The sequence below is a fragment of the Tamandua tetradactyla genome, chromosome 13 (assembly GCF_023851605.1).
Source record: "Tamandua tetradactyla isolate mTamTet1 chromosome 13, mTamTet1.pri, whole genome shotgun sequence".
Classification (NCBI taxonomy): Eukaryota; Metazoa; Chordata; class Mammalia; order Pilosa; family Myrmecophagidae; genus Tamandua; species Tamandua tetradactyla.
The window spans coordinates 1,934,043-1,958,662 of record NC_135339.1 but is presented as its reverse complement, the minus strand read 5'-3'; the positions used below and the strand labels follow the sequence as shown (position 1 = coordinate 1,958,662).

The 24,620-nt window shown below is 38.8% G+C and overlaps 1 protein-coding gene and 1 long non-coding RNA gene across 15 annotated transcripts in view; one reads left to right on the top strand and one right to left on the bottom strand.

Moving 5' to 3' along the window:
• The window catches only part of LOC143653488 (uncharacterized), a 157,968-nt gene extending 150,861 nt beyond the window's left edge, over positions 1-7,107 (bottom strand). For 3 of the 4 annotated variants that reach the window (XR_013161321.1, XR_013161320.1, XR_013161322.1), the window contains exon 1: positions 7,014-7,107. This is a non-coding gene — a long non-coding RNA (uncharacterized LOC143653488). Of the gene's footprint in view, positions 1-5,926; positions 6,679-7,013 lie in introns of those variants that run through there. The other variant, XR_013161323.1, reaches the window with a different exon arrangement.
• ZNF248 (zinc finger protein 248) overlaps positions 6,467-24,620 on the top strand; it is a 33,382-nt gene continuing 15,228 nt past the window's right edge. For 2 of the 11 annotated variants that reach the window (XR_013161315.1, XM_077124514.1), the window contains exons 1-4: positions 7,237-7,801; positions 8,496-8,537; positions 23,844-23,970; positions 24,262-24,357. Coding sequence is in view for 9 of the 11 variants with exons in the window: in XM_077124514.1 (XP_076980629.1) it covers positions 8,523-8,537; positions 23,844-23,970; positions 24,262-24,357 (238 nt within the window). In the remaining 2 variants the exon portion in view is untranslated. Of the gene's footprint in view, positions 6,662-6,737; positions 6,834-6,979; positions 7,044-7,236; positions 7,802-8,300; positions 8,538-23,843; positions 23,971-24,261; positions 24,358-24,620 lie in introns of those variants that run through there. The other 9 variants (XM_077124510.1, XM_077124506.1, XM_077124505.1 and 6 more) reach the window with 9 other exon arrangements.

Sequence of the window (24,620 nt, the reverse complement as noted above, 5' to 3'; positions counted from 1 at the left end):
TAAATTTAACCAAAGAGACAAAAAACCTATATAAAGAAAACTACAAAAAACTGTTAAAAGAAATCACAGAAGACCTAAATAGATGGAAGGGCATACCGTGTTCATGGATTGGAAGACTAAATATAGTTAAGATGTCAATCCTACCTAAATTGATTTACAGATTCAATGCAATACCAATCAAAATCCCAACAACTTACTTTTCAGAATAGAAAAACCAATAAGCAAATTTATCTGGAAGGGCAGGGTGCCCCGAATTGCTAAAAACATCTTGAGGAAAAAAAAAGAAGCTGGAGGTCTCGCGCTGCCTGACCTTAAGGCATATTATGAAGCCACAGTGGTCAAAACAGCATGGTATTGGCATAAAGATAGATATATCGACCAACAGAATCGAATAGAGTGCTCAGATATAGACCCTCTCATCTATGGACATTTGATCTTTGATAAGGCAGTCAAGCCAACTCACCTGGGACAGAACAGTCTCTTCAATAAATGGTTCCTAGAGAACTGGATATCCATATGCAAAAGAATGAAAGAAGACCCATATCTCACACCCTATACAAAAGTTAACTCAAAATGGATCAAAGATCTAAACATTAGGTCTAAGACCATAAAACAGTTAGAGGAAAATGTAGGGAGATATCTTATGAAACTTACAATTGGAGGCGGTTTTATGGACCTTAAACCTAAAGCAAGAGCACTGAAGAAAGAAATAAATAAATGGGAGCTCCTCAAAATTAAACACTTTTGTGCATCAAAGAACCTCATCAAGAAAGTAGAAAGACAGCCTACACAATGGGAGACAATATTTGGAAGCGACATATCAGATAAAGGTCTAGTATCCAGAATTTATAAAGAGATTGTTCAACTCAACAACAAAAAGACAGCCAACCCAATTACAAAATGGGAAAAATACTTGAACAGACACCTACCAGAAGAGGAAATACAAATGGCCAAAAGGCACATGAAGAGATGCTCAATGTCCCTGACCATTAGAGAAATGCAAATCAAAACCACAATGAGATATCATCTCACACCCACCAGAATGGCCATTATCAACAAAACAGAAAATGACAAGTGCTGGAGAGGATGCAGAGAAAGAGGCACACTTATCCACTGTTGGTGGGAATGTCAAATGGTGCAACCACTGTGGAAGGCAGTTTGGCGGTTCCTCAAAAAGCTGAATATAGAATTGCCATACGACCCAGCAATACCATTGCTAGGTATCTACTCAAAGGACTTAAGGGCAAAGACACAAACGGACATTTGCACACCAATGTTTATAGCAGCGTTATTTATAATTGCAAAGAGATGGAAACAGCCAAAATGTCCATCAACAGACAAGTGGCTAAACAAACTGTCGTATATACATACGATGGAATATTATGCAGCTTTAAGACAGGATAAACTTATGAAGCATGTAATAACATGGATGGACCTAGAGAACATTATGCTGAGTGAGTCTAGCCAAAAACTAAAGGACAAATACTGTATGGTCCCACTGATGTGAACCGACATTTGAGAATAAACTTTGAATATGTCATTGGTAACAGAGTCCAGCAGGAGTTAGAAACAGGGTAAGATAATGGGTAATTGGAGCTGAAGGGATACAGACTGTGCAACAGGACTAGATACAAAAACTCAAAAATGGACAGCACAATAATACCTAATTGTAAAGTAATCATGTTAAAACACTGAATGAAGCTGCATCTGCGCTATAGGTTTTTTTGTGTTTTGTTTTTTGTTTTTTTTGTTTTTGTCTGTCTGGTTGTTTGTCTTTTTTTTTTTTAGTATTATTATTACTTTTATTTCTTTTCTCTATATTAACATTCTATATCTTTTTCTGGTGTGTTGCTAGTTCTTCTAAACCGATGCAAATGTACTAAGAAACGATGATCATGCATGTATGTGATGATGTTAAGAATTACTGATTGCATATGTAGAATGGTATGATTTCTAAAAGTTGGGTTAATTTTTTTTTTCTGTTAATTAATAAAAAAAATTTTTTTTTAAATGCAAAAGACAAGCCATACACTGGTAGAAAAAGACACAAAGTAATTTTAAAATATATATATTTTTTCACATACACACAGTCCATTCAAAGTATGCCATCAATGGTTCCAATATCAGTACACAGTTGTGTTCATCACCATGACCATTTTTAGAACATTTGCATCCCTCCAGAAAAAGCAATTAAAAAAAATCAAAAGAAGAAATTCATATATCTCACACCCCTTACCCTCCCTTCTGATTGACCACTAGTATTTCAATCGATCCAAAATTTTCTTACCCTTTTTCTCCCCCCATTATTTATTTATTTTATGTCCTTATTTTTTTTCACTCATCTGTCCATACCCTGCATAAAGGGAGTATCAGACACAAAGTTTCACACAGTCACAATGTAAAAGTAACTATATGTTACACAGTTGTCTTCAAGAATTAAAGTTACTGGAACATAGTCCAACAGTTTCAGGTACTTCTCTCTCGGCACTCAAATACACCATAAACTAAAATGGGGTATCTACATAATGCGTAAGAATAACTTCCAGGATAAACTCTCAACTCTGTTTGAAATCTCTCAGCCACTGAACCTATTTTGTCTCATTTCTCTGCTCCCCGATTTGGTCAAGAAAGCTTTCTCAATCCCATGATGGTGGGGCCCGGCTCATCCTTGGGAGTCAGGTCCCACGTTGCCAGGGAGATTCATATCCCTGGGAGTCACGTCCCATGTAGGGGAGAGGGAAGTGAGTTAACCTGCAGAGTTGGCTTAGAAAGAAAGAGGCTGCACCTGAAGAAAAGAGGTTCTCTGGGAGTTACTCATAGGCATAATTGTAAGTAGGCTTAGCTTCTCCTTTGCAGAAATAAGTTTCCTAGAGGCTAACCCCAAGATAGACAGCTCAGCCTATCGAATTTGTTTTCCACACTGCTTGTCAGAATATTAAGAATTCCCCAGATAGGGAAGTTGAATATTTCCTCCTTTCTCCCCAGCCCCCTAAGAGGACTTTGCAAATACATTTTCATTTTCTGCCCAAATTGTTCTGGGATATATCAGGGCATCACACTAACCTGCAAAAACCAGCAAGCTCGCCTGCCCTATTCAAGATTCCATGTAATTACGGTGTTTGAATAAACTGACCATACCAGTTAAATTAGATAATGTGTTACCCAAAATATAAATTTTGCACCAAATAAACATCTCTTCCTTTGATCTCACACAGAAGATGAAATATAAATAATTCTTAAACTCACCATAATAAATAATCCAATGAAACAATGGGCAAAAATATCTGAACATATGCTACACTAAAGATGATATATGGCTGCCATATAAGCATTTGAAAAGATTCACATCAATACTCATTAAGGAAATGCAAATTAAATCCACATGGGACCATCAGACTCCTATTAAAATGGCAAAGTAAAACAACAACAATAACATCAATAAAACCCTGAAAATATCAAATGCTGCTGTGGATATTGACCTACAAAACTCTGATTCTTTGCTAGCAGGAATTCAAAGTAGTACAGATCCTTGAAGAAGTTTTACACTTTCTTATAAAGTTAAACATATACTTATCATACAACCCAGCAATCCCACACCTAGAAAATTACTGATATAAATTGTAAACTTGTCAACACAAAATCTGTAACACAAATGTTTATATAGAATCTTTACTTATAATTACCAAAACAGGTAACAATTTAGCTGTCCTTCAACAGGTGAATGTGTAAATAAACTTTGGAACATCTGTAAATGGAATATTATACAGCTCAGCAATAAAAATAATTGAACTAATGCTTCACACAAAAACATGAATGAATTTTAAACTAGTCTTGCTATGTGACAGAAGTCAAACCTCTAAGCTGCATATTATATCATTCCATTTATTTGACATTCTGAAAAAGGTCAAATTACAAGACAGAAAACCAATCAGTGGTTGCCAAGAATTGGGGAAAAAGGGAGGTATTGTGCAACCATGGTTCTCTCAAGGGAATTTTCATGGTGATGGATGGCATCAAAACCCATAGAGCTGCACCCCAACAACAGTGAACTGAATTCTATACACATCTAAAAAAAATCAATCATGGTGAGGGAGAAGGAATGCAGACTGCATCAAATGATAGTTTACAAATTTACGGTTTGCATAATCTGAATGAAGAAGGTGGAAGAGAAGAGCTGACCTAAGGAGCTGTTAGAAAGAACACTGTACCCGAAAGAGAACAAACACTTATCTGATTGCGGAGAAAAGAATTTATCCAGGATCTTGAAAGAGCAAACGGGTACCTAGCCGAACACAAAATGGTGGCTGGCTGGTGCGCCAAACTCTGCTGATTGGGTACTCCAGAGATTACAGTCTATCTGGGAAATCTAATTTGAACTTCCCACGGAAGATTCCCCCTTTGATAATGTTTTACATTTTTAATAACCCAGGCCATTAAGGATTTGGCGCCAGTTTTAAGCTTGCATCAGAGGCCCTCCCCTTTCCTTGCTTGTGTCACCTTCGTGAGAGCTAAACTTAGTTTGATTCTTTCAGTAACTTGGTAAAACAATGTTTTGACTGAATACCTTAAGACCTAAAAACAAAAAGAACTGTACATACATAAACAGTTCTTGCTGGTAAATTCCCACAAGGTTAAGCAATTCTGAAACTACCTTATGCATATTCTAGGGATAAACAAATAAGGAAATAAATTATAGATAACAGCAGCCAGGTTTCTCACTATAAAAATTAGAAGTTAAAAATAAGTAAAGGGTGTAGGATAAAGGTTTAGGGTTGGAGAGGTGAATGTGAAACATATTAATTTTAATATTCAATAGGTAAATCGATACAGATATACAGATATGCATGTATACACTGGTTAGTAAACATCTGTATATTTGGTAGCTCTGTCTGATGAGATGGTCTGAAAGTAGTGACACCCCAGTGGCAATGAGCAAAGATCTAGAGTTCAGATCATTATTTCCAACCACCATTCTCCAATAAAAGGAACCAGGGCTCTAGAAAAATGGCTGATTCTACATCTGGGACAGGGAAAAAGCAAGATGAGCCTCAATCTTGTGGTAGAAAGTAAGGAAATGCTTTTAACATTTTTATGTTAAAATGATACAGTAGCTCTCAAAACCAAGAGCTGTAACAATGTGAATATAGCAACAGTATTATATTACAATGCAAAAAACAAAACAAAACATGATACATACCCATGAGCCCACAGGATTATAAATAAACGGAAAGGAAAATATTCTCCTACAGTAGAATCCCACTTAATAAACACAGAAGGAAGGAGCGAAACAGAAAATCATTAGAACACTATTGCAGCACCACAGCTGCTGGCAAGATCCATCAATGAATGCTAAAATTCACGGCTAGAACTCTAAGCAGAAACAAGATGTTTGCATCTTCTCAAAGAATCTCATAGAACCCTTAAATTTATGATTAAATGTGATGGGTTTAAAATATGACCACAAATTCAAACCGTGGTTTATATTCTCTTCCTCTCACAGGGGCTTAGACTTAGTGACCCACTTCTTAGTGGAGAAACCTGGCAGATACCATCATAACCAATCAAAGTTAACACAACCAGTAGGATGCCATGTTTATATGTGCCTACTGATGCCATAGTATGGTATCCTCTCTACAGTATTCTTCCCCCAAAATAAATGACCCCAGCATAATCAGGAGAAAATATCAGAAACCTCAAACTGAGGGAAATTTTTCAAAATATTTGCCCACTATTCTTCAAACATCTCAAGGTCATGAAAGACATGGAAGACAAGAAATTTACAGATTGGCAGAGACTAAGGAGACAGAGACAAAAGGATATTAAATGCACTGTGGTTTCCTGGTTTGGATCCCAAAAGAGTAAAAGCACATTATTGGAAAAACTGCTGAAATCTTAATAAACGTTCTGTAGTTAATAGGATGCTCACCTTACTTTCTCGGTGTTGTTAAATGTGCCAACGTCAAATAAAATGTTTTACATTAGGGGAAGATGGGTAAAGCATATACCAAACGTTACTACACCTTCAACTCGTCCGTAAATCTGAAATTACTTAAAAGTAAAAAGTTAAAAATGGCATTGGCTCCAAAAAATTCATGATATATTGCTTAATGAAAAGTTAATCCTAAATAACACACCCATGATCATATCGTGCTAAAAATGTCAGGAGGATGTGCAATCACAGCTGGTACTAGAGGACAGTGTGCTTTTTAAAGTTTCTTACAGATGAACAGTTTTTTCTATGATAGCTTGCATTTTTCCTCATTCCAGGAAAAAAATGCTAGTCCCAACTTTTATGTTTAGAGAAATTCGTTTTCTAGTATTTTTGATAAAACTCATCTTGCACCTTCATAAATGAATTTCACGCACACCTTTCCTTCTGATGTCGGTGTAAAAGTCACAATGGCGTGACCCGCTACCCCTGGGGGTGCTGACATAAGCCTGGCTCCTGGCATAAGGAAGCAGAAACTCTGCTGCTGATTTCTACAGGCGTACGGTGTAGCCCCAGAAATGTCATCTTGAGAAACGTAGAGAGCCAAACTGTACACGGCAGAAACTGTTCCAAGCGTTTCACTGTATAACCCCGTCGTCCCTCGCCAACTGCTGGCTAGGCACCGCTCCTGGCTCGGTTCCACAGCAGAGGACCGCGAGGCGCGAACGGCAGGTGAGCGCCCCAGGCCCCTCGGCCCCCGCCGCCGCGCCCTTCCCCCGGCCCGCCGCGCCCCTCTGCGCATGTGCATCCCCGCCTTCCCCTCCCAGCGGGTCTCTGCCCGGCCTCCGGCCCCTCGTGGGAGACAGTCCCAGGCCTCCGGGCCCACGCGGCGTGGCAGCGGCGGGTGAGCACCTAAAGGGTGGGCGAGGGCCGAGGGCCGAGAGTGCCCCGCGCGCCTCGGGGGGTGGGCGGGAGGCGGCTGCACCCCGGCGATGGGGAGGAGCCCCGCGCACCCGGAAGAGCACCCTAAACGCCTCAGGGGCCGCAGGAAGTGAAAGGTTGACGGGGCCGGCCCCTTTCTAACCGGAGAGGGAGCGGGTGTCGGTGCAGGAAGGTGAGGGTGCGGGGTCCGCGCGTCTCCAGGACCTGCACTGAGCGGGGGGCACCTTCCGTCAGGCCGCGGGGGAGACTGCGCGTGCGCAAAGCGCGGCGCGCGCGTGGCGTGGCGCGTGCATGCGTGGCGTGGCGTGGCGCGTGCATGCGTGGCGTGGCGTGGCGCGTGCATGCGTGGCGTGGCTTGCGCTGGGCCCGCAGGTAGGGGGCGGCGCTGCGGGGCGGGGAGATGACCGACTTGGGACTCGTTTTCCCTACCTGGAAGATCCGCGCGTCCGTCCTCCTCGCGGCTTTGGGTTGTGGGCATTCCGCCTTGTGAGCCGCTGCGCGTTTACTGTGTGCGCAGCGCAAGGCCCTCTGGGAGGGTCCCAGGAAGACCAAGCGCGACCCCCTCCGTGCCTCAGTTTCCTCCTTTACAAAATGGAGACTAGCCCTTTCCTGGTCTTGACGTCCCCACGTCCTAAGTTACCACTTGCTTTCCCGTTTATTGTGTATTCATCTGCTATTTGTTGTGTATAGTCATGACAGTGCGCTGAAGCCATCGAAAGCTGGGTGACGGTCGGAGGTCTGGGGCGAGTTTGAGAAGAGAGGTGAGCTGCAGCCGAGGGGTAGCAGGAGACGGGCCCCACCTCTTTGGAGAGTTTGTGCGGGCCTGGTCCGGTGAACGGAAGGCCCGCCGGCCGCACCTGCGGAGGGTCTGTCGTCGCCCCTGCCGAGACCCCCGCATGCCCCTCATTTCTCCCTCCGCTGCTTCCCCAGGTGAGCTGCTCTGGGGTCCGATACTACAGGGGTGCTGGAGGGGCTGGGGCTCCCCGTCTCCTGTGCCCGTGGACGCGGAATGCCAGTGCAGCCACGTCTTTTTTAGACGATCTGTTTTGACAGACGGAGAAGAAATTCAGTCTGAGAAGGTGGTGGTTCCGATCACGTCGTTTGTTAGTGGCAGAGCTGCTGATACCTGGGCCACTGGGTTCCTTTTCTCATCATTACGTCGGTTTCTTATTAGAAGACCCTTTTGAGAAATTGTAAGCTAGCTAGAACATTGTCTTTCTTTCTTTCATAGTATTGCCTTAAACACCCCGGTCTTTTTTTCACAGGTTTCTTGAATTATTTTACCTCAAAGGATTAATGGTATTAGCAAAGAAATAATGTAGCTTGAATTTTTTTCTGTGAAGTCAGTTTTGACAAAGCCAGTGTGTTTCCTCCTTTAGATTATTGTTATTTGTTAATTCTTCTCATGTTTTTGACTTTTGTGTCACAGAACCTAAATTGGTAATAAATCCATAGGAAACAAATGTTGACATACACTCAGTGAAAAGTGTCGTGTCTAAGCTCGGCGTGTATTGGAGTCGCAGACCGATGTGTAAGGATCTCCTGCGTGGAGCTGTGTAGGCAGGTGAACCCAGGAACTGCAGGGCAGGTGGGTTTTCTGACCTCTTTCTTCCTTCTCCCCTAGCTCTACCTTCTTCAGGAATAACAGAAAATGAGGAAATCCCAGGTGAGCTTTTTTGTGTATTTAATCTCACTTTGCTTTAAAATGGGTTTTATGAAATTTATGAGGATATGTATTTCTAAAATGGACAAGTAGAAAAAAGCAAAAATTAAAGCATTATGGAAACTAGAGTAACAAATCAAAAGTGGGGCAGTTTGCAAAATCCAATGCAAGACAATTTTACAGAGTTGTCAAAGTTACTGTAAAGTTTTTTCTTTTCTTTCAAACGACTCTGAAATCAATACAGATTTTTAAATGTTGTCAAGTTCATTAATCTTTTATGACTTTTTAACTTAGTTTATAGGTTTTGACAGCATAGTTAGAAAATCCTTCCCCACTTCCTGGTTATAAAGAATCTGCTTGTGTATTTTAGTACTTTCACACATTTTAACGTTTAAATCTTTAATCCATTTGGAGCTTATCATAGTGTGTAAGAACTTTATAACCATATAATTCTATTCACCACTCCTACCACGTGTGCTGTTGTCATTGTGTGTTTTACTTTTCCCTATGAGCTGAACCTCATAAGAAGTTATTAGTGTTCCTTTAAGCAGTCACTAGGCCTTTATATTTACGCAAATGTTTGCCTTTCCTGTGTCCTCCCTTCCTTCCAGCAGCTCCATTCCTCCATAGGATAACTTTCCTTCAGCTGAAGGAAATTTACTTATTTTAGTGTAGGTCTTTTAGTGATGAATTTTCTCAACATTTTTTGTTTTTGTTCTTATTGGAAGATATTTGTATTTCTCCCCATTTTTGAAGGATATTTTCAATAAATATAGAATTCTAGGTTGAGAGTTTGTGTTTCCTTTTAGAACTTCAATGATTCCGTTCCAGTGTCTTCTGGTCTTCATTGTTTTTATCTTGGGAAGTCAATCTTAAGTCTTATTGCCTCCTTGAAGGCAGTTGATCTTTTTTCCTCTGCCTGCTTATAAAAATTTCTCTTTTCCTTTGGTTTTCATTCGGTGTTACTTGATACAGCTTAATTTGATTTTCTCTATATTTATCCCAGATTTATTGGACTTTTTCATTGAAAGTATGATTCTTTTGTCAGTTTGGGGAAATCTGTCACCCATATTTTTTCTTCATATATTCTCTACTTTCTTTCTGGCTCCCCAATTATGTGTATTAGATCTCTCACTTCCTTATATAGCTTATTTTCCTTTCTGTATTTTCCTTCCTTTATCTCTTCTTCCTTGAATCTAACTATATCCTCCAGACCTGTCTTTCGAGATGTTAATTCTTCCCTTTAGTTGCTTTCCTGTGTACCAATCCATTGTTTTTTTTCTCACTGAATTTCTAATTTTTGTTTGTATTTGATTCTAGGCTATCTTTTTTTTTTTTTCCCTTAGTTCTCTGTATTTAATGTCCATGTATATAGCTCTGTTAACTAGATCCCTGTTGTTTCTTTCCACTGTATGTTGTTTCTCCTTATTTTCAATTATGTTACCTAGCTTGTTTGTATGCATGGTTATTTGTTGGGAGGGAATGGAACCTGGACATTTTATGTATAAAATTACAGAGGTACTTAGAGAGCTTTGAGTTTTGGGATGTGGGTATCTTCTTCCAGAGAGGATCTATGTATTTTTCTGGCAACCAGCTAGGTATGCCAGCCATCCTAGGTGACTTTCATCTAATAGACTTCTAGGGCTAGAAAATATCTGGGTTACCCTTCAACTGTTTGAATCCCAAACCAAGCTTAGTATGCTCTGAACTCTGGATTTTGTTTCCCTAGTCACATAAAACTGTCACCAGTTCTACTCAGTTTCTCAACACTTCTGGAATCACACATGCCTCAAATGTTAGGCTTACCTCTCTAGGTCTGTTTCAGTTTATGGAATTAATATTCTTAAAAACATATTTGAGGATATTGGTAGAATACATTTTTCTCTTCTGTTTCTTATATTGATTTTAGTTTATTAGCACTCTCTTTGAGACATCTCAGTATTTATTTTTTATGCTATTTGTTTTTCTCACATACCTGGGAAATTTTTGTTTCCATTCATATTTAAAAGTAAAAACCTAATTTGGCCTGAGTCAAATTTACATAAATTTTTTTCCCAGTTTTACAGTATCCATCTTCCTCTCTGCTATGAACATACTGTTTGTTTGGTTTTCTAAAGTTATAAAATGCAAGGTGCCAGAAATGGGTTGGCTATACAATGGGGATTCTTTTGGAGTGAAAATGTCCAAATCAAGTCATCAGCCTGACAATACCTTCTGCACAGGGGAAGGCACGTGGCATCAGCTGGTCCTTCTCTCCCAGGTTTCGCTGTCAGCTTCTGGCTGTTCCTTCTGTCAGCTTCTCTGTGTTTCTCGTCCTTATAAAGGACTCCGATGAAAGTCCTGAATGAGGTCCTACTCACCATAAGATCCTGCTTGCCATGGGCCCACACCCATGAGGACAGATTGGCTTTAAGAGCACTTGCCATGGGTCCACACCCATGAGGACAGATTAGCTTTAAGAGCACTTGCCATGGGTCCACACCCATGAGGACAGATTAGCTTTAAGAGCACTTGCCATGGGTCCACACCCATGGGGACAGATTAGCTTTAAGAGCACTTGCCATGGGTCCACACCCATGAGGACAGATTAGCTTTAAGAGCACTTGCCATGGACCCACACCCATGAGGACAGATTAGCTTTAAGAGCACTTGCCATGGGTCCACACCCATGAGGACAGATTAGCTTTAAGAGCACTTGCAATGGGCCCACACCCATGAGGACAGATTAGCTTTAAGAGCACTTGCCATGGGTCCACACCCATGAGGACAGATTAGCTTTAAGAGCACTTGCCATGGGTCCACACCCATGAGGACAGATTAGCTTTAAGAGCACTTGCCATGGGTCCACACCCATGAGGACAGATTAGCTTTAAGAGCACTTGCCATGGGCCCACACCCATGAGGACAGATTAGCTTTAAGAGCAGGACCTTTTCCGGGATGCAGTTTCATACCATCACACCATTTTACGGTGCAGTCAGTGGTGTGTGAGAGATTCAGTTTCTCTGCATTTGGTGTTATTACTGGTCCTTGTTTTAGTCGTACTAATAGATACGTGGTATGATGTGATTATGATCTTTATTTGGATTTCTCTAAAGTTTAATTATGATGTGATTTTTTTCATACGTATATTTGCTGTTTGTCTGCTCTCTTCTTTTAAATGGTTCTTCGTGTCTTTTGCCCATTTTCCAATTGGATTGTTTTATTACTGTTGAGCTTTGAAAGTTCTTTTTTATTCTAGATAGTAGTGCTTTGTCAGCTACATTGTTTGGAAATATTTTTTTCTTGGTCTGTAGCTTGCCTTTTCATCTTCTTCTGAGGATCTTTTGCAAAACAAGATTTTAATTTCAAAGTCAAACTTAACAGATATTCCTGTTATGGGTCATACTTTTGTATCAAGTCTGGGAACTTTTCACCTGGCCCTAGATGCTGCAGATTTTCTCCTATGTGCTTTACTAAAAGCTTTATAGTTTTATGTTTCACAATTACATCCGTGACTCATTTTGAGTTCATTTCTATGTAAGGTGTGAAATTGAGGTATATTTTTGCCTATAGAAGTCCAGTTTTTCAACACCATTTGTTGAAAAGCTATTCTTCCTTCACTGAACTGTCAAAAATCATCTGGGCATATTTGTGTGAGTCTATTTCTGGATTTTCTGTTTTGTCCCATTAACCTTGTGTCTATCCCTCTTCCAATACAACTCTGTCTTAATAACTGTACTTATATAGTAAGCCTTAATTTTGAATAGCGTGACTTCTCCCACTTTATTCTTCATTTTCAAGATTGCTTTAGCTATTCATAAAGCCTGTACGGTCTATATAAATTGTAGAATAAGCTTGTCTTTTCCTTATCTGCAGAAAACTTTGCTGGGATTTTAATAAAAATTGCATCCAGGAAACAGATTTTTAAGGAGTAAAATATTCAGTCACTGACTCAGCCATTTTTTTAAGAAAATATCTTCCTTACCCTGAATGAGCATTCCTAATAATTTTACTTAATTCAGTCATTGGTTCACTCAGCAACTATTTGTGACTATTCTATGCCTTACTGAGTCTTATTGAATTGCAAACTCTGCTCTAAGAGTTTCTGTATCTTAAACTGTCCACTTGGAATGTAAGAATTATTTAAAGGGAGTTTGCAGTTCTCCTGGCTGGGCATTTAGAGCAGAAGAAAATGACCCAGATGTGTTTTGTTAGCCATTATTACTGTAGTACCTCGTTTCAGCTTGCTTATTAGTAGACTTTAATAACTTGTTTTAGTTTCTCAGCTGGAGTAGTAGTGCATCTGGTATTTCAGTGAACCTTAGCTGTGTAATTGGATATTAAAATTTAGTTTACATATCCTTTAAAACTAAGTGAAGCCCATATAACTAGTTTTCTGACCTACATGAGCACTTATCTTTTTGTCTTTTAAAGAAATCCATTTAAATTCTTATAGTCATCTGCTATGGCTTTCCCAGAACCATCTTACTCTGGTCTCTTACATTTATTATCACTTTTGCTTGTATGTCACATAGTCCACTTTTTAAGTTCCTTTTTTTAAATGTAGATATTGTTGTCACTTTGAAGGAGTGTAAGGGTGGTATTCTCTCTGGGACTTGGTCTATGTGAATGACTTCTCCCATTGATGAGATTTTACCTGTCCATAGGAGTCTAGTCATCCCAGACTTTGCAGCCACTTCTTCTTTGTTGCTTATCTTGGTACTGCAGATGAAAATCAGATGCCAGCTTGTTTTGCATTACTTCAGGAGGATTATGTTTTGTTTTGCCTGTTTGTATTGGTGTTTTGAAGGATATATTTTTATTCACAATTCAGCAAACTGGTTTTAATTTCTTGGTATTCTTTCTTGTCTCTGATGACTTCTCATCATGAAAATCTGTTCTTAGTTTTTGAAAATGATATTCTTTAAAATATATTTGAGGATATTAGACATAATTTTTCTCCTCTGTTGTATTGATTTTGGTTTCTTAGCATTGACTTCTAGTCATCTTGGTGCTTATCTTTTATGCTCTTGGTTTTCCTCAAATGCAATCTAAGTCTTTGTTTTCATATTTAAAAGTGAAAAAAATAGTTTAATCAGTACAAGTAGCTGATACAATGTGAGTTGAGTCAGCCGTTGAGAAACCTGTCCTTTATTATTCTCTCCCACAATGGAAGGACTGATTCAAGGATTGAAGGTGAACTGGTGAGGAACTGTAGTGAGAAAAGTAGAAGCTTTCCACCAGAACCCAGGAAGATCTTCAAGCATACTGCTGTGCTTGAAATGAATATCCTACTTCTGATTCCTTCTGTTTCATCTTCTCTATTCTTTATCTTTCAGAAATTGTTCAAAATGTCTTTTCTGCCAAGAGGCCCGTTCCCTGTGTTCTGCTGGGATTATGTTTGATGCTTTATGTTTACTGTATTAGCTAGGGTTCTCTAGAGAAACAGAATCAACAGGAAGTATCCATAAATATAAAATTTATAACAGTGTCTCACATAACCGTGGAAACGCAGAGTCCAAAATCTGTAGAGCAGGCTGTGAAGCTGATGATTCCGATGGAGGGTCTGGATGAACTCCACAGGAGAGACTCACAGGCTGAAGCAGGAAGAGAACCTGTCTCTTCTGAATTCTCCTTAAAAACGCTTCCAATGATTAGATTAAGCATCACACATTAAGGAAGATCCTCCCCTTGGCTGATTACAGATGGAATCAGCTGTGGATGTAGCCGATGTGATCATGATTTAATTCTATGAAATGTCCTCATAGCGAGAACTTGCCCAACCAGACAAACAGGTATTACCACCTGGCCAAGTTGACACATGAACCTGACCATGGCATTTACTCACATATATTTTTGAAGTTACTGAAAGTAAATATGTATCTCTGACTAGAAATGTCAGCTCTTCTATTAGCTTATTTGGAAAATTGCAAACATACACAAAAGTAAGAGAATGGTTTCTTAACCCCTGTGTACCCATAATCAACTTCTCCAGTTATCAATTTGTAGTCAATTCTGTTTCACTTATAACCTCATCCATTCCTGCCAAGATTATTTTCAAGCAAATCTGAGATAACACATATAACACCTATATAATCTTTTATCTAGATTCAGCAGTTCTTAATGTTTTGCCTTATTTGTTTTATCTCCCCTGTGTATTTTTTTTCCCGGGGTTGAAATGTCTCTTAAGTCTCTTCGTGTTGTATGTTCCCTGCCCATATCATTTTATGTACAGTTCGTTTGTTGAAGAAACCAAGTCTTCATCCCACAGACTTTCTTACATCTTTGGTTTTGCTGGTTATGCCCCTGTGGTGGTGTTTAACCTGTTTTTGTGATCCCTGTGTTTTCTGTGAATGGTTGGACTTAGAGGCTTAATCCTCCTTGAGGTTCAGTTTTTGGTATGCACTCTTCAAAGGTCATGCCGTGTACTTCATAGGAGCAGTATAAGATCTGATTGTAGTTTTGTCATATTTGCAAGCCATTGATTACTGTGTAGATTTGCTAATTCATTAGGAATTACAAAATGGTGACCTTCTAATTCTGTAATTTCTTTTTCATTCATTAGTTGAAATACTTCTTTCAGTCTCCTCTGTTTTCTTCTAGAAGTTTTATAGTTTTGCATTTACACTTAAGCCCATGATCTATTTTGAGTTAATATTTGCATAAGATAAAAGATCTGTGATTAGGTTCATTTTTTTTGTATATGGATGACGAATTGTTTCAGCACCATTTGTTGAAAAGACTATGCTTTCTCCATTTATTTGCCTTTGCACCTTTGTCAAAAATCATGTATATATATTTGTGTGGGTCTGTTCTTGGGCTCTATTCTATTCCATTGATTTATGTCTCTGTTCTTTCCCCAAGAAAGTGCTGCCTGAATTACTTGTAGCGTCATAGTAAGTCTTGAAATTGAGTAGTGTGAATCCTCAAACTTTGTTCTTCTTCTGTATTATATTGGCTATTATAGGTCTTTACCTTTCCATATAAATTTTGGAATCAGTTTGTTGATATCTACAAAATAATTAACTGAGATTTAATTATAATCCCAAGATTAATGCTTGGGATTGCATTGAATTTTTAGATTAGGAATTGACATCTTAACAATTTTGAGACCTCCAAAGAACTCAAGAATATCTCTCTATTTATTTAAATTTTCATTGACTTCTTCCATCAGTGTTTTGTAGGTTTAGGTATATTCCTGTCCATATCGTGTTAGATTTATGCCTAAAAACCTCTTTTTTTTGGTCCTATTGTAAATGCTTTTTTTTTTCAATTCCACATTTTGAAATTCTAATTGTTTGTTCTAATATAGGGAAAACAGTCAACTTTTTTATATTGACCCTGTATCCTGTGACCTCACTATAATTGCTTATTAGTTCCAGGAGTTTTGGGTAGATTCTTTGCATATTTATGTCAGCTTCCCAAAAAGTTCATTTTATTTCTTCCTTTCCAATTATAAACCTTTTATTTCTTTTTCTTGTCTTATTCCAGTAGCTAAACTGCCATTTTGAATAAGAACAGTGAGAGAGGACATCTTTGTCTGCTTCTGATACTAGAAGGAAAGTATTCAGGCTTTCATCATTAAGTGTTACATTAGGTGTAAAGATTTTGTAGGTGTTCTTAATCAAACTGAAGAAGTTCCCTTCTTTTCCTCATTTACTGAGAGTTTTTTTCATAAATGGCTGTTGGATTTTGTCAACTTTTTGTCATTTATTGATATGATTATGTGATTTTTTCTTCTTTGGCCTTTTGATGAGGTAGATTATGTTAATTGATTTTTTTTAACTTTAAACCAGGCTTGCATATCTGAATTATGGTCTTAGTCTATGATACTTTTTGTACCACTTGGTCTTAGTCTCTGTGATATATTTTTTTTAATTATTTTTTTATTTTTTTTAATTTTTTATTAACGGAAAGAAAGAAAAAAGAAAAAAAAAGAAATTAACACAACATTTAGAAATCATACCGTTCTACATATGCACTCAGTAATTCTTAACATCATCACATAGATGCATGATCATCGTTTCTTAGTATATTTGCATCGGTTTAGAGGAACTAGCAACACAACAGAAAAAGATATAAAATGTTAATATAGAGAAAAGAAATAGAAGTAGTAATAATAGTAAAAAACAACAACAAAAAAACCCTATAGCTCAGATGCAGCTTCATTCAGTGTTTTAACATGATTACTTTACAATTAGGTATTATTGTGCTGTCCATTTTTGAGTTTTTGTATCTAGTCCTGTTGCACAGTCTGTACCCCTTCCGCTCCAATTACCCATTGTCTTACCCTGTTTCTAACTCCTGCTGGACTCTGTTACCAATGACATATTTCAAGTTTATTCTCGAATGTCCGTTCACATCAGTGGGACCATACAGTATTTGTCCTTTAGTTTTTGGCTGCACTCACTCAGCATAATATTCTCTAGGTCCATTCATGTTATTACATGCTTCATAAGTTTATCTTGTCTTAAAGCTGCATAATATTCCATCGTATGTATATACCACAGTTTATTTAGCCATTCTTCTGTTGATGGACATTTTGGCTGTTTCCATCTCTTTGCAATTGTAAATAACGCTGCTATAAACATTGGTGTGCAAATGTCCGTTTGTGTCTTTGCCCTTAAGTCCTTTGAGTAGATACCTAGCAATGGTATTGCTGGGTCATATGGCAATTCTATATTCAGCTTTTTGAGGAACCGCCAAACTGCCTTCCACAGTGGTTGCATCCTTTGACATTCCCACCAACAGTGGATAAGTGTGCCTCTTTCTCCGCATCCTCTCCAGCACTTGTCATTTTCTGTTTTGTTGATAATGGCCATTCTGGTGGGTGTGAGAAGATATCTCATTGTGGTTTTGATTTGCATTTCTCTAATGGCCAGGGACATTGAGCATTTCTTCATGTGCCTCTTGGCCATCCGTATTTCCTCTTCTGGTAGGTGTCTGTTCAAGTCTGTTTCCCATTTTGTAATTGGGTTGGCTGTCTTTTTGTTGTTGAGTTGAACAATCTCTTTATAAATTCTGGATACTAGATCTTTATCTGATATGTCATTTCCAAATATTTTCTCCCATTGTGTAAGCTGTCTTTCTACTTTCTTGATGAAGTTCTTTGATGCACAAAAGTGTTTAATTTTGAGGAGCTCCCATTTATTTATTTCTTTCTTCAGTGCTCTTGCTTTAGGTTTAAGGTCCATAAAACCACCTCCAGTTGTAAGATTCATAAGATATCTCCCTACATTTTCCTCTAACTGTTTTATGGTCTTAGACCTAATGTTTAGATCTTTGATCCATTTTGAGTTAACTTTTGTATAAGGTGTGAGATGTGGGTCTTCTTTCATTCTTTTACATATGGGTATCCAGTTCTCTAGGCACCATTTATTGAAGAGACTGTTCTGTCCCAGGTGAGTTGGCTTGACTGCCTTATCAAAGATCAAATGTCCATAGATGAGAGGGTCTATATCTGAGCACTCTATTCGATTCCATTGGTCGATATATCTATCTTTATGCCAATACCATGCTGTTTTGACAACTGTGGCTTCATAATATGCCTTAAAGTCTGGCATCGCGAGACCTCCAGCTTCTTTTTTTTTCCTCAAGATGTTTTTAGCAATTCAGGGCACCCTGCCCTTCCAGATAAATTTGCTTATTGGTTTTTCTATTTCTGAAAAATAAGTTGTTTGGATTTTGATTGGTATTGCATTGAATCTGTAGATCAGTTTAGGTAGGATTGACATCTTAATTATATTTAGTCTTCCAATCCATGAACACGGTATGCCCTTCCATCTATTTAGGTCTTCTGTGATTTCTTTTAGCAGTTTTTTGTAGTTTTCTTTATATAGGTTTTTTGTCTCTTTGGTTAAATTTATTCCTAGGTATTTTATTCTTTTAGTTGCGATTGTAAATGGGATTCGTTTCTTGATTTCCCCCTCAGCTTGTTCATTACTAGTGTATAGAAAAGCTACAGATTTTTGAATGTTGATCTTGTAGCCTGCTACTTTGCTGTACTCATTTATTAGCTCTAGTAATTTTGTTGTGGATTTTTCTGGGTTTTCTATGTATAGTATCATATCGTCTGCAAACAGTGATAGTTTTACTTCTTCCTTTCCAATTTTGATGCCTTGTATTTCTTTTTCTTGCCTAATTGCTCTGGCTAGAACTTCCAACACAATGTTGAATAATAGTGGTGATAGTGGATATCCTTGTCTTGTTCCTGATCTTAGGGGGAAAGTTTTCAATTTTTCCCCATTGAGGATGATATTAGCTGTGGGGTTTTCATATATTCCCTCTATCATTTTAAGAAAGTTCCCTTGTATTCCTATCTTTTGAAGTGTTTTCAACAGGAAAGGATGTTGAATCTTGTCAAATGCCTTCTCTGCATCAATTGAGATGATCATGTGATTTTTCTGCTTTGATTTGTTGATATGGTGTATTACATTAATTGATTTTCTTATGTTGAACCATCCTTGCATACCTGGGATGAATCCTACTTGGTCATGATGTATAATTCTTTTAATGTGTTGTTGGATACGATTTGCTAGAATTTTATTGAGGATTTTTGCATCTATATTCATTAGAGAGATTGGTCTGTAGTTTTCTTTTTTTGTAATATCTTTGCCTGGTTTTGGTATGAGGGTGATGTTGGCTTCATAGAATGAATTAGGTAGTTTTCCCTCCACTTCGATTATTTTGAAGAGTTTGAGGAGAGTTGGTACTAATTCCTTCTGGAGTGTTTGATAGAATTCACTTGTGAAGCCGTCTGGTCCTGGACTTTTCTTTTTAGGGAGGTTTTGAATGACTGATTCAATCTCTTTACTTGTGATTGGTTTGTTGAGGTCATCTATTTCTTCTTGAGTCAAAGTTGGTTGTTCATGTCTTTCCAGGAACCAGTCCATTTCCTCTAAATTGTTGTATTTATTAGCATAAAGTTGTTCATAGTATCCTGTTATTACCTCCTTTATTTCTGTGAGGTCAGTGGTTATGTCTCCTCTTCCATTTCTGATCTTATTTATTTGCATCCTCTCTCTTCTTCTTTTTGTCAATCTTGCTAAGGGCCCATCAATCTTATTGATTTTCTCATAGAACCAACTTCAGGTCTTATTGATTTTCTCTATTGTTTTCATGTTTTCAATTTCATTTATTTCTGCTCTAATCTTTGTTATTTCTTTCCTTTTGCTTGCTTTGGGATTAGTTTGCTGTTCTTTCTCCAGTTCTTCCAAGTGGACAGTTAATTCCTGCATTTTTGCCTTTTCTTCTTTTCTGATAAAGGCATTTAGGGCAATAAATTTCCCTCTTAACACTGCCTTTGCTGCGTCCCATAAGTTTTGATATGTTGTGTTTTCATTTTCATTTGCCTCTAGGTATTTACTAATTTCTCTTGCAATTTCTTCTTTGACCTACTTGTTGTTTAAGAGTGTGTTGTTGAGCCTCCATGTATTTATGAATTTTCTGGCACTCCGCCTATTATTGATTTCCAACTTCGTTCCTTTATGATCCGAGAAAGTGTTGTGTATGATTTCAATCTTTTTAAATTTGTTAAGACTTGCGTTGTGACCCAGCATATGGTCTAACTTTGAGAATGATCCATGAGCACTTGAAAAAAAGGTGTATCCTGTTGTTGTGGGATGTAATGTCCTATAGATGTCTGTTAAGTCTAGCTCCTTTATTGTAATATTCAGATTCTCTATTTCTTTATTGATCCTCTGTCTAGATGTTCTGTCCATTGATGAGAGTGGTGAATTGAAGTCTCCAACTATTATGGTATATGTGTCTATTTCCCTTTTCAGTGTTTGCAGTGTATTCCTCACGTATTTTGGGGCATTCTGGTTCGGTGCATAAATATTTATGATTGTTATGTCTTCTTGTTTAATTGTTCCTTTTATTAGTAGATAGTGTCCTTCTTTGTCTCTTTTAACTGTTTTACATTTGAAGTCTAATTTGTTGGATATTAGTATAGCCACTCCTGCTCTTTTCTGGTTGTTATTTGCATGAAATATCTTTTCCCAACCTCTCACTTTCAACCTATATTTATCTTTGGGTCTAAGATGTGTTTCCTGTAGACAGCATATAGAAGGATCCTGTTTTTTAATCCATTCTGCCAGTCTGGATTTTTTGATTGGGGAATTCAGTCCATTAACATTTAGAGTTATTACTGTTTGGATAATATTTTCCTCTACCATTTTGCCTTTTGTATTATATATATCATATCTGACTTTCCTTCTTTCTACACTCTTCTCCATACCTCTCTCTTCTGTCTTTTCGTATCTGACTCTAGTGCTCCCTTTAGTATTTCTTGCAGAGCTGGTCTCTTGGTCACAAATTCTCTCAGTGACTTTTTGACTGAGAATATTTTAATTTCTCCCTCATTTTTGAAGGATAATTTTGCTGGATATAGGAGTCTTGGTTGGCAGTTTTTCTCTTTTAGTAACTTAAATATATCATCCCACTGTCTTCTAGCTTCCATGGTTTCTGCTGAGAAATCTACACATAGTCTTATTGGGTTTCCCTTGTATGTGATGGATTGTTTCTCTCTCGCTGCTTTCAAGATCCTCTCTTTCTCTTTGACCTCTGACATTCTAACGAGTAAGTGTCTTGGGGAAACGCCTATTTGGGTCTGATCTCTTTGGGGTGCACTGCACTTCTTGGATCTGCAATTTTAGGTCTTTCAGAAGAGTTGGGAAATTTTCAGTGATAATTTCTTCCATTAGTTTTTCTCCTCCTTTTCCCTTCTCTTCTCCTTCTGGGACACCCACAACACGTATATTTGTGCGGTTCATATTGTCCTTGAGTTCCCTGATACCCTGTTCGAATTTTTCCATTCTTTTCCGGATTGTTTGTTTCTTTTTGGAATTCAGATGTTGTATCCTCCAAATCACTAATTCTATCTTCTGTCTCTTTAAATCTATCATTGTAGGTATCCATTGTTTTTTCCATCTTTTCTACTTTATCCTTCACTTCCATAAGCTCTGTGATTTGTTTTTTCAGTTTTTCTATTTCTTCTTTATGTTCAGCCCATGTCTTCTTCATGTCCTCCCTCAATTTATCAATTTCGTTTTTGAAGAGGTTTTCCATTTCTGTTTGTATATTCAGCATTAGTTGTCTCAGCTCTTGTATCTCATTTGAACTATTGGTTTGTTCCTTTGACTGGGCCATATTTTCAATTTTCTGAGCGTGATCCGTTATCTTCTGCTGGCGTCTGGGCATTTAGTCAGATTTCCCTGGGTGTTGGACCCCACAGGTTGTAAGATTTTTCTGTGAAATCTCTGGGTTCTGTTTTTCTTCTCCTGCCCAGTAGGTGGCGCTCGTGGCACACATTTGTCTATGGGATCCACCAGTAAAAGTTGCTGTGGGTCCTTTAACTCTGGAAAACTCTCGCCATAGGGAAGGTTTGGCAGCCGAAGCGTCTTGAAAGAGTGCCAGCCGGCCGGGGTTCCGAACGCGGGGAGGGTCGCCGGCCGCCGCAACACGTGAGAGCGCCCGTCCAAATTTCCTAGTTGGCCTGGGGTGCCAAGCGTGGCGGGAGGGCGCCAGCTGTCGCAGCCCGGGAGAGTGCACTGTTCCTAGGCGGACCGGGGAGTCACGTGTTTGGAAGGGACCCCCTGGTCACCGTTCTCCGCAGTCTGGGTATTTCCGACCCAACTCTTTCAGTTGGTCCGGGGGGCCTCGCGTGGTGGGGACGCCAGCCGCCGCGGCCTGAGGGGACCGCCTGCCCAAGTCTGCCAGCTGGCCTGGGAAGGAGGAAGGGAGGGACTCCGGCCGCTTGCCGTCCCACCCAGGAAAGCCCGAATCCCTCGGTGTTCTCTCCGGAGCTGGTTCTCCCAGACAGTCAGCCATTCTAGGATGGGGTACGCTGTCCCAGCCGTTCCAGGATGGGGTACGCTGTCCCTTTGATCTCCGTCGTGGCTCCGGGAGCTGCTCTGTATAGTGTCCACTCCCCGTGTAGCTGTTCTGGAGGAGGAAAGGTGAGGGCGGCAAGGCTGTCGAGGCTGGTGGCGGAGGAGCCGGTGAAGGCGGAAGAGGGCACCGTGGTGGTTGGAGAGCCGCCGGAGCAGGAGGAGAAAGAGAGGGGAGAAGGAGGGCGGGCGGGTCGGCTGCCGCGGGGCGTGTCTGTGATATTTTTAATACATTTTTTGGCTATTTTTTTTTGCGGATTTTTGCACGTATTATTCATAAGTGATACTGGTCTTTAGATTTCTGGTAATGTCTTTATCTGATTTTGATATTAGTTTAATGTTGGCCTCGTAATAGGAGTTAGGCAATATTCCCTTGCTTCTGTTTACCATAAGAGATTGTAGAGAATTGTTGTTATTTATGCTTCCTTAAATGTTAATAGAATTCACCAGTGGAACCATCCGGGCTTGGTGCTTTCTCTTTTGGAGGGATATTAATTATTGATTCAGTTTTTAAAACAGATAAAGGTCCAGTCATGTTATCTATTTCTCCTTATTAAATTTGGTAGTTCTGTCTTTTAAGGGATTGGTGCATTTCATCTTAGTTGTCTTGAAACCCAAGTGGTAGCCTTTTCAAAAGCTTGGTATGTTAACCCTTTTCTGCATAACATACATACCCCATATTTATGTTCTTTTTTTCTGTTTTATCAGACATACTAACCATAATTCATTTTAAAGTTCTTTTTTGTTAATTCCAATATCTGGATTACCTATGGGTCTGCTTTTATTTATTTATTTTCTCTTGGTCCCTGTCTTCTCTTCGAATACTAAGACATTTTTTATTGGATGCCAGACAGTGTATAAAAAAACAAAAGAAAATGCTGTAGAGGCTCCATAAAAGTGATCTCTTCCAGCAGAGAGGATTCTTCTCTTTTTTTTTTTTTGTCTAGGTAGGTAGAATACAGGACTGATCACTTTAATCCAGTTATTGGCTGACTTTAGTCAGAACTTGCTCCATAATTATTTCATTCTCATTATTAATTTTAAGAACTGAAAATTTTACCTCCTCAGTGTAAGTCAACTTCTTTTCCTCTGTAACTGTAGTCTACTTTGTACATATTGCTATCTCCTGCAGTGTCTTATTTTAGTCAGTATTAATATGTATAACATCTTTATCAGGTTATAAGTGCTTTGAGAACAGGTCCCTTATTTGTTTCGTTTGTTTTTTCATTGCTAGTATTCCCAACAACTAGGAGAGTTCCAGGCCCTCAGTGGAAACTCAGTTTGTACAAGATATTTTATAAGGTATAACAAAAAACAAGGCATACAGTAAGCATCCTGTATATCATTTTTCAGTAAATTCTCAGGAGTTTAGTGTTTTTGAATCTTGTCCCATCATCCAGTTCTGACCACTTCATACAGAAAAGAAATATACTATTGCAGGAACAAGTGTCATTCACGGATGTATGTGTGAACTTCACCCAGGAAGAGTGGTATCTACTGGACCCTGCTCAGAAGATCCTATACAGAGATGTCATCCTGGAAAATTACAGCCATCTCATCTCAGTAGGTAAGGATTTTTTATTCTTTTATCAATAGAATACATTTTTTAGTTGCTGAAACATGTGAACTCTCTGTAGAATTTTCTCATTTAAAGCTTGAGAGTCAGGGCTCTGAGATGATTGATCCCTTTTGACTACCGTAAAGAATGCTTGCTATGTTCTTATTTCTTCAGGAATTGGTTCATGTGGGTACCTTCCTCAGACAGCTACTAAAGCTGTACCTTTCTTCCCTGTCATTTTTTTTAGAGTTCCTGAAGCTTAGCTGTTTAATCCCAGTCCTGTATTATTTTCTTTAACAGGTTATTGTGTTACTAAGCCAGAAGTGATTTTCAAGATAGAGCAAGGAGAAGAGCCCTGGATATTAGAGGAAGTTTTCCCAAACCACCGCTACCCAGGTGAGTTAGTGAGTTCACAGGCAGATGAAAGCTGAGGAAATTAGATCCCAGGCCTTCCGTTTAGGGTTTGTCATTGGAATATTTTTGAGGAGTTTACTTTATGACCCTAGACCTTTGGAAGTGGGAAGAACAGCTGGCACACAGCCCTCAGTTACCTAAATCACTCCTTCATGTGTCACTCTCGCTCATTTTTTCTTTGATGTTTTAGAACAATTTACCTGTACCCATAATCCAAACCCGGTCTGCATTATCTTTGATTACTT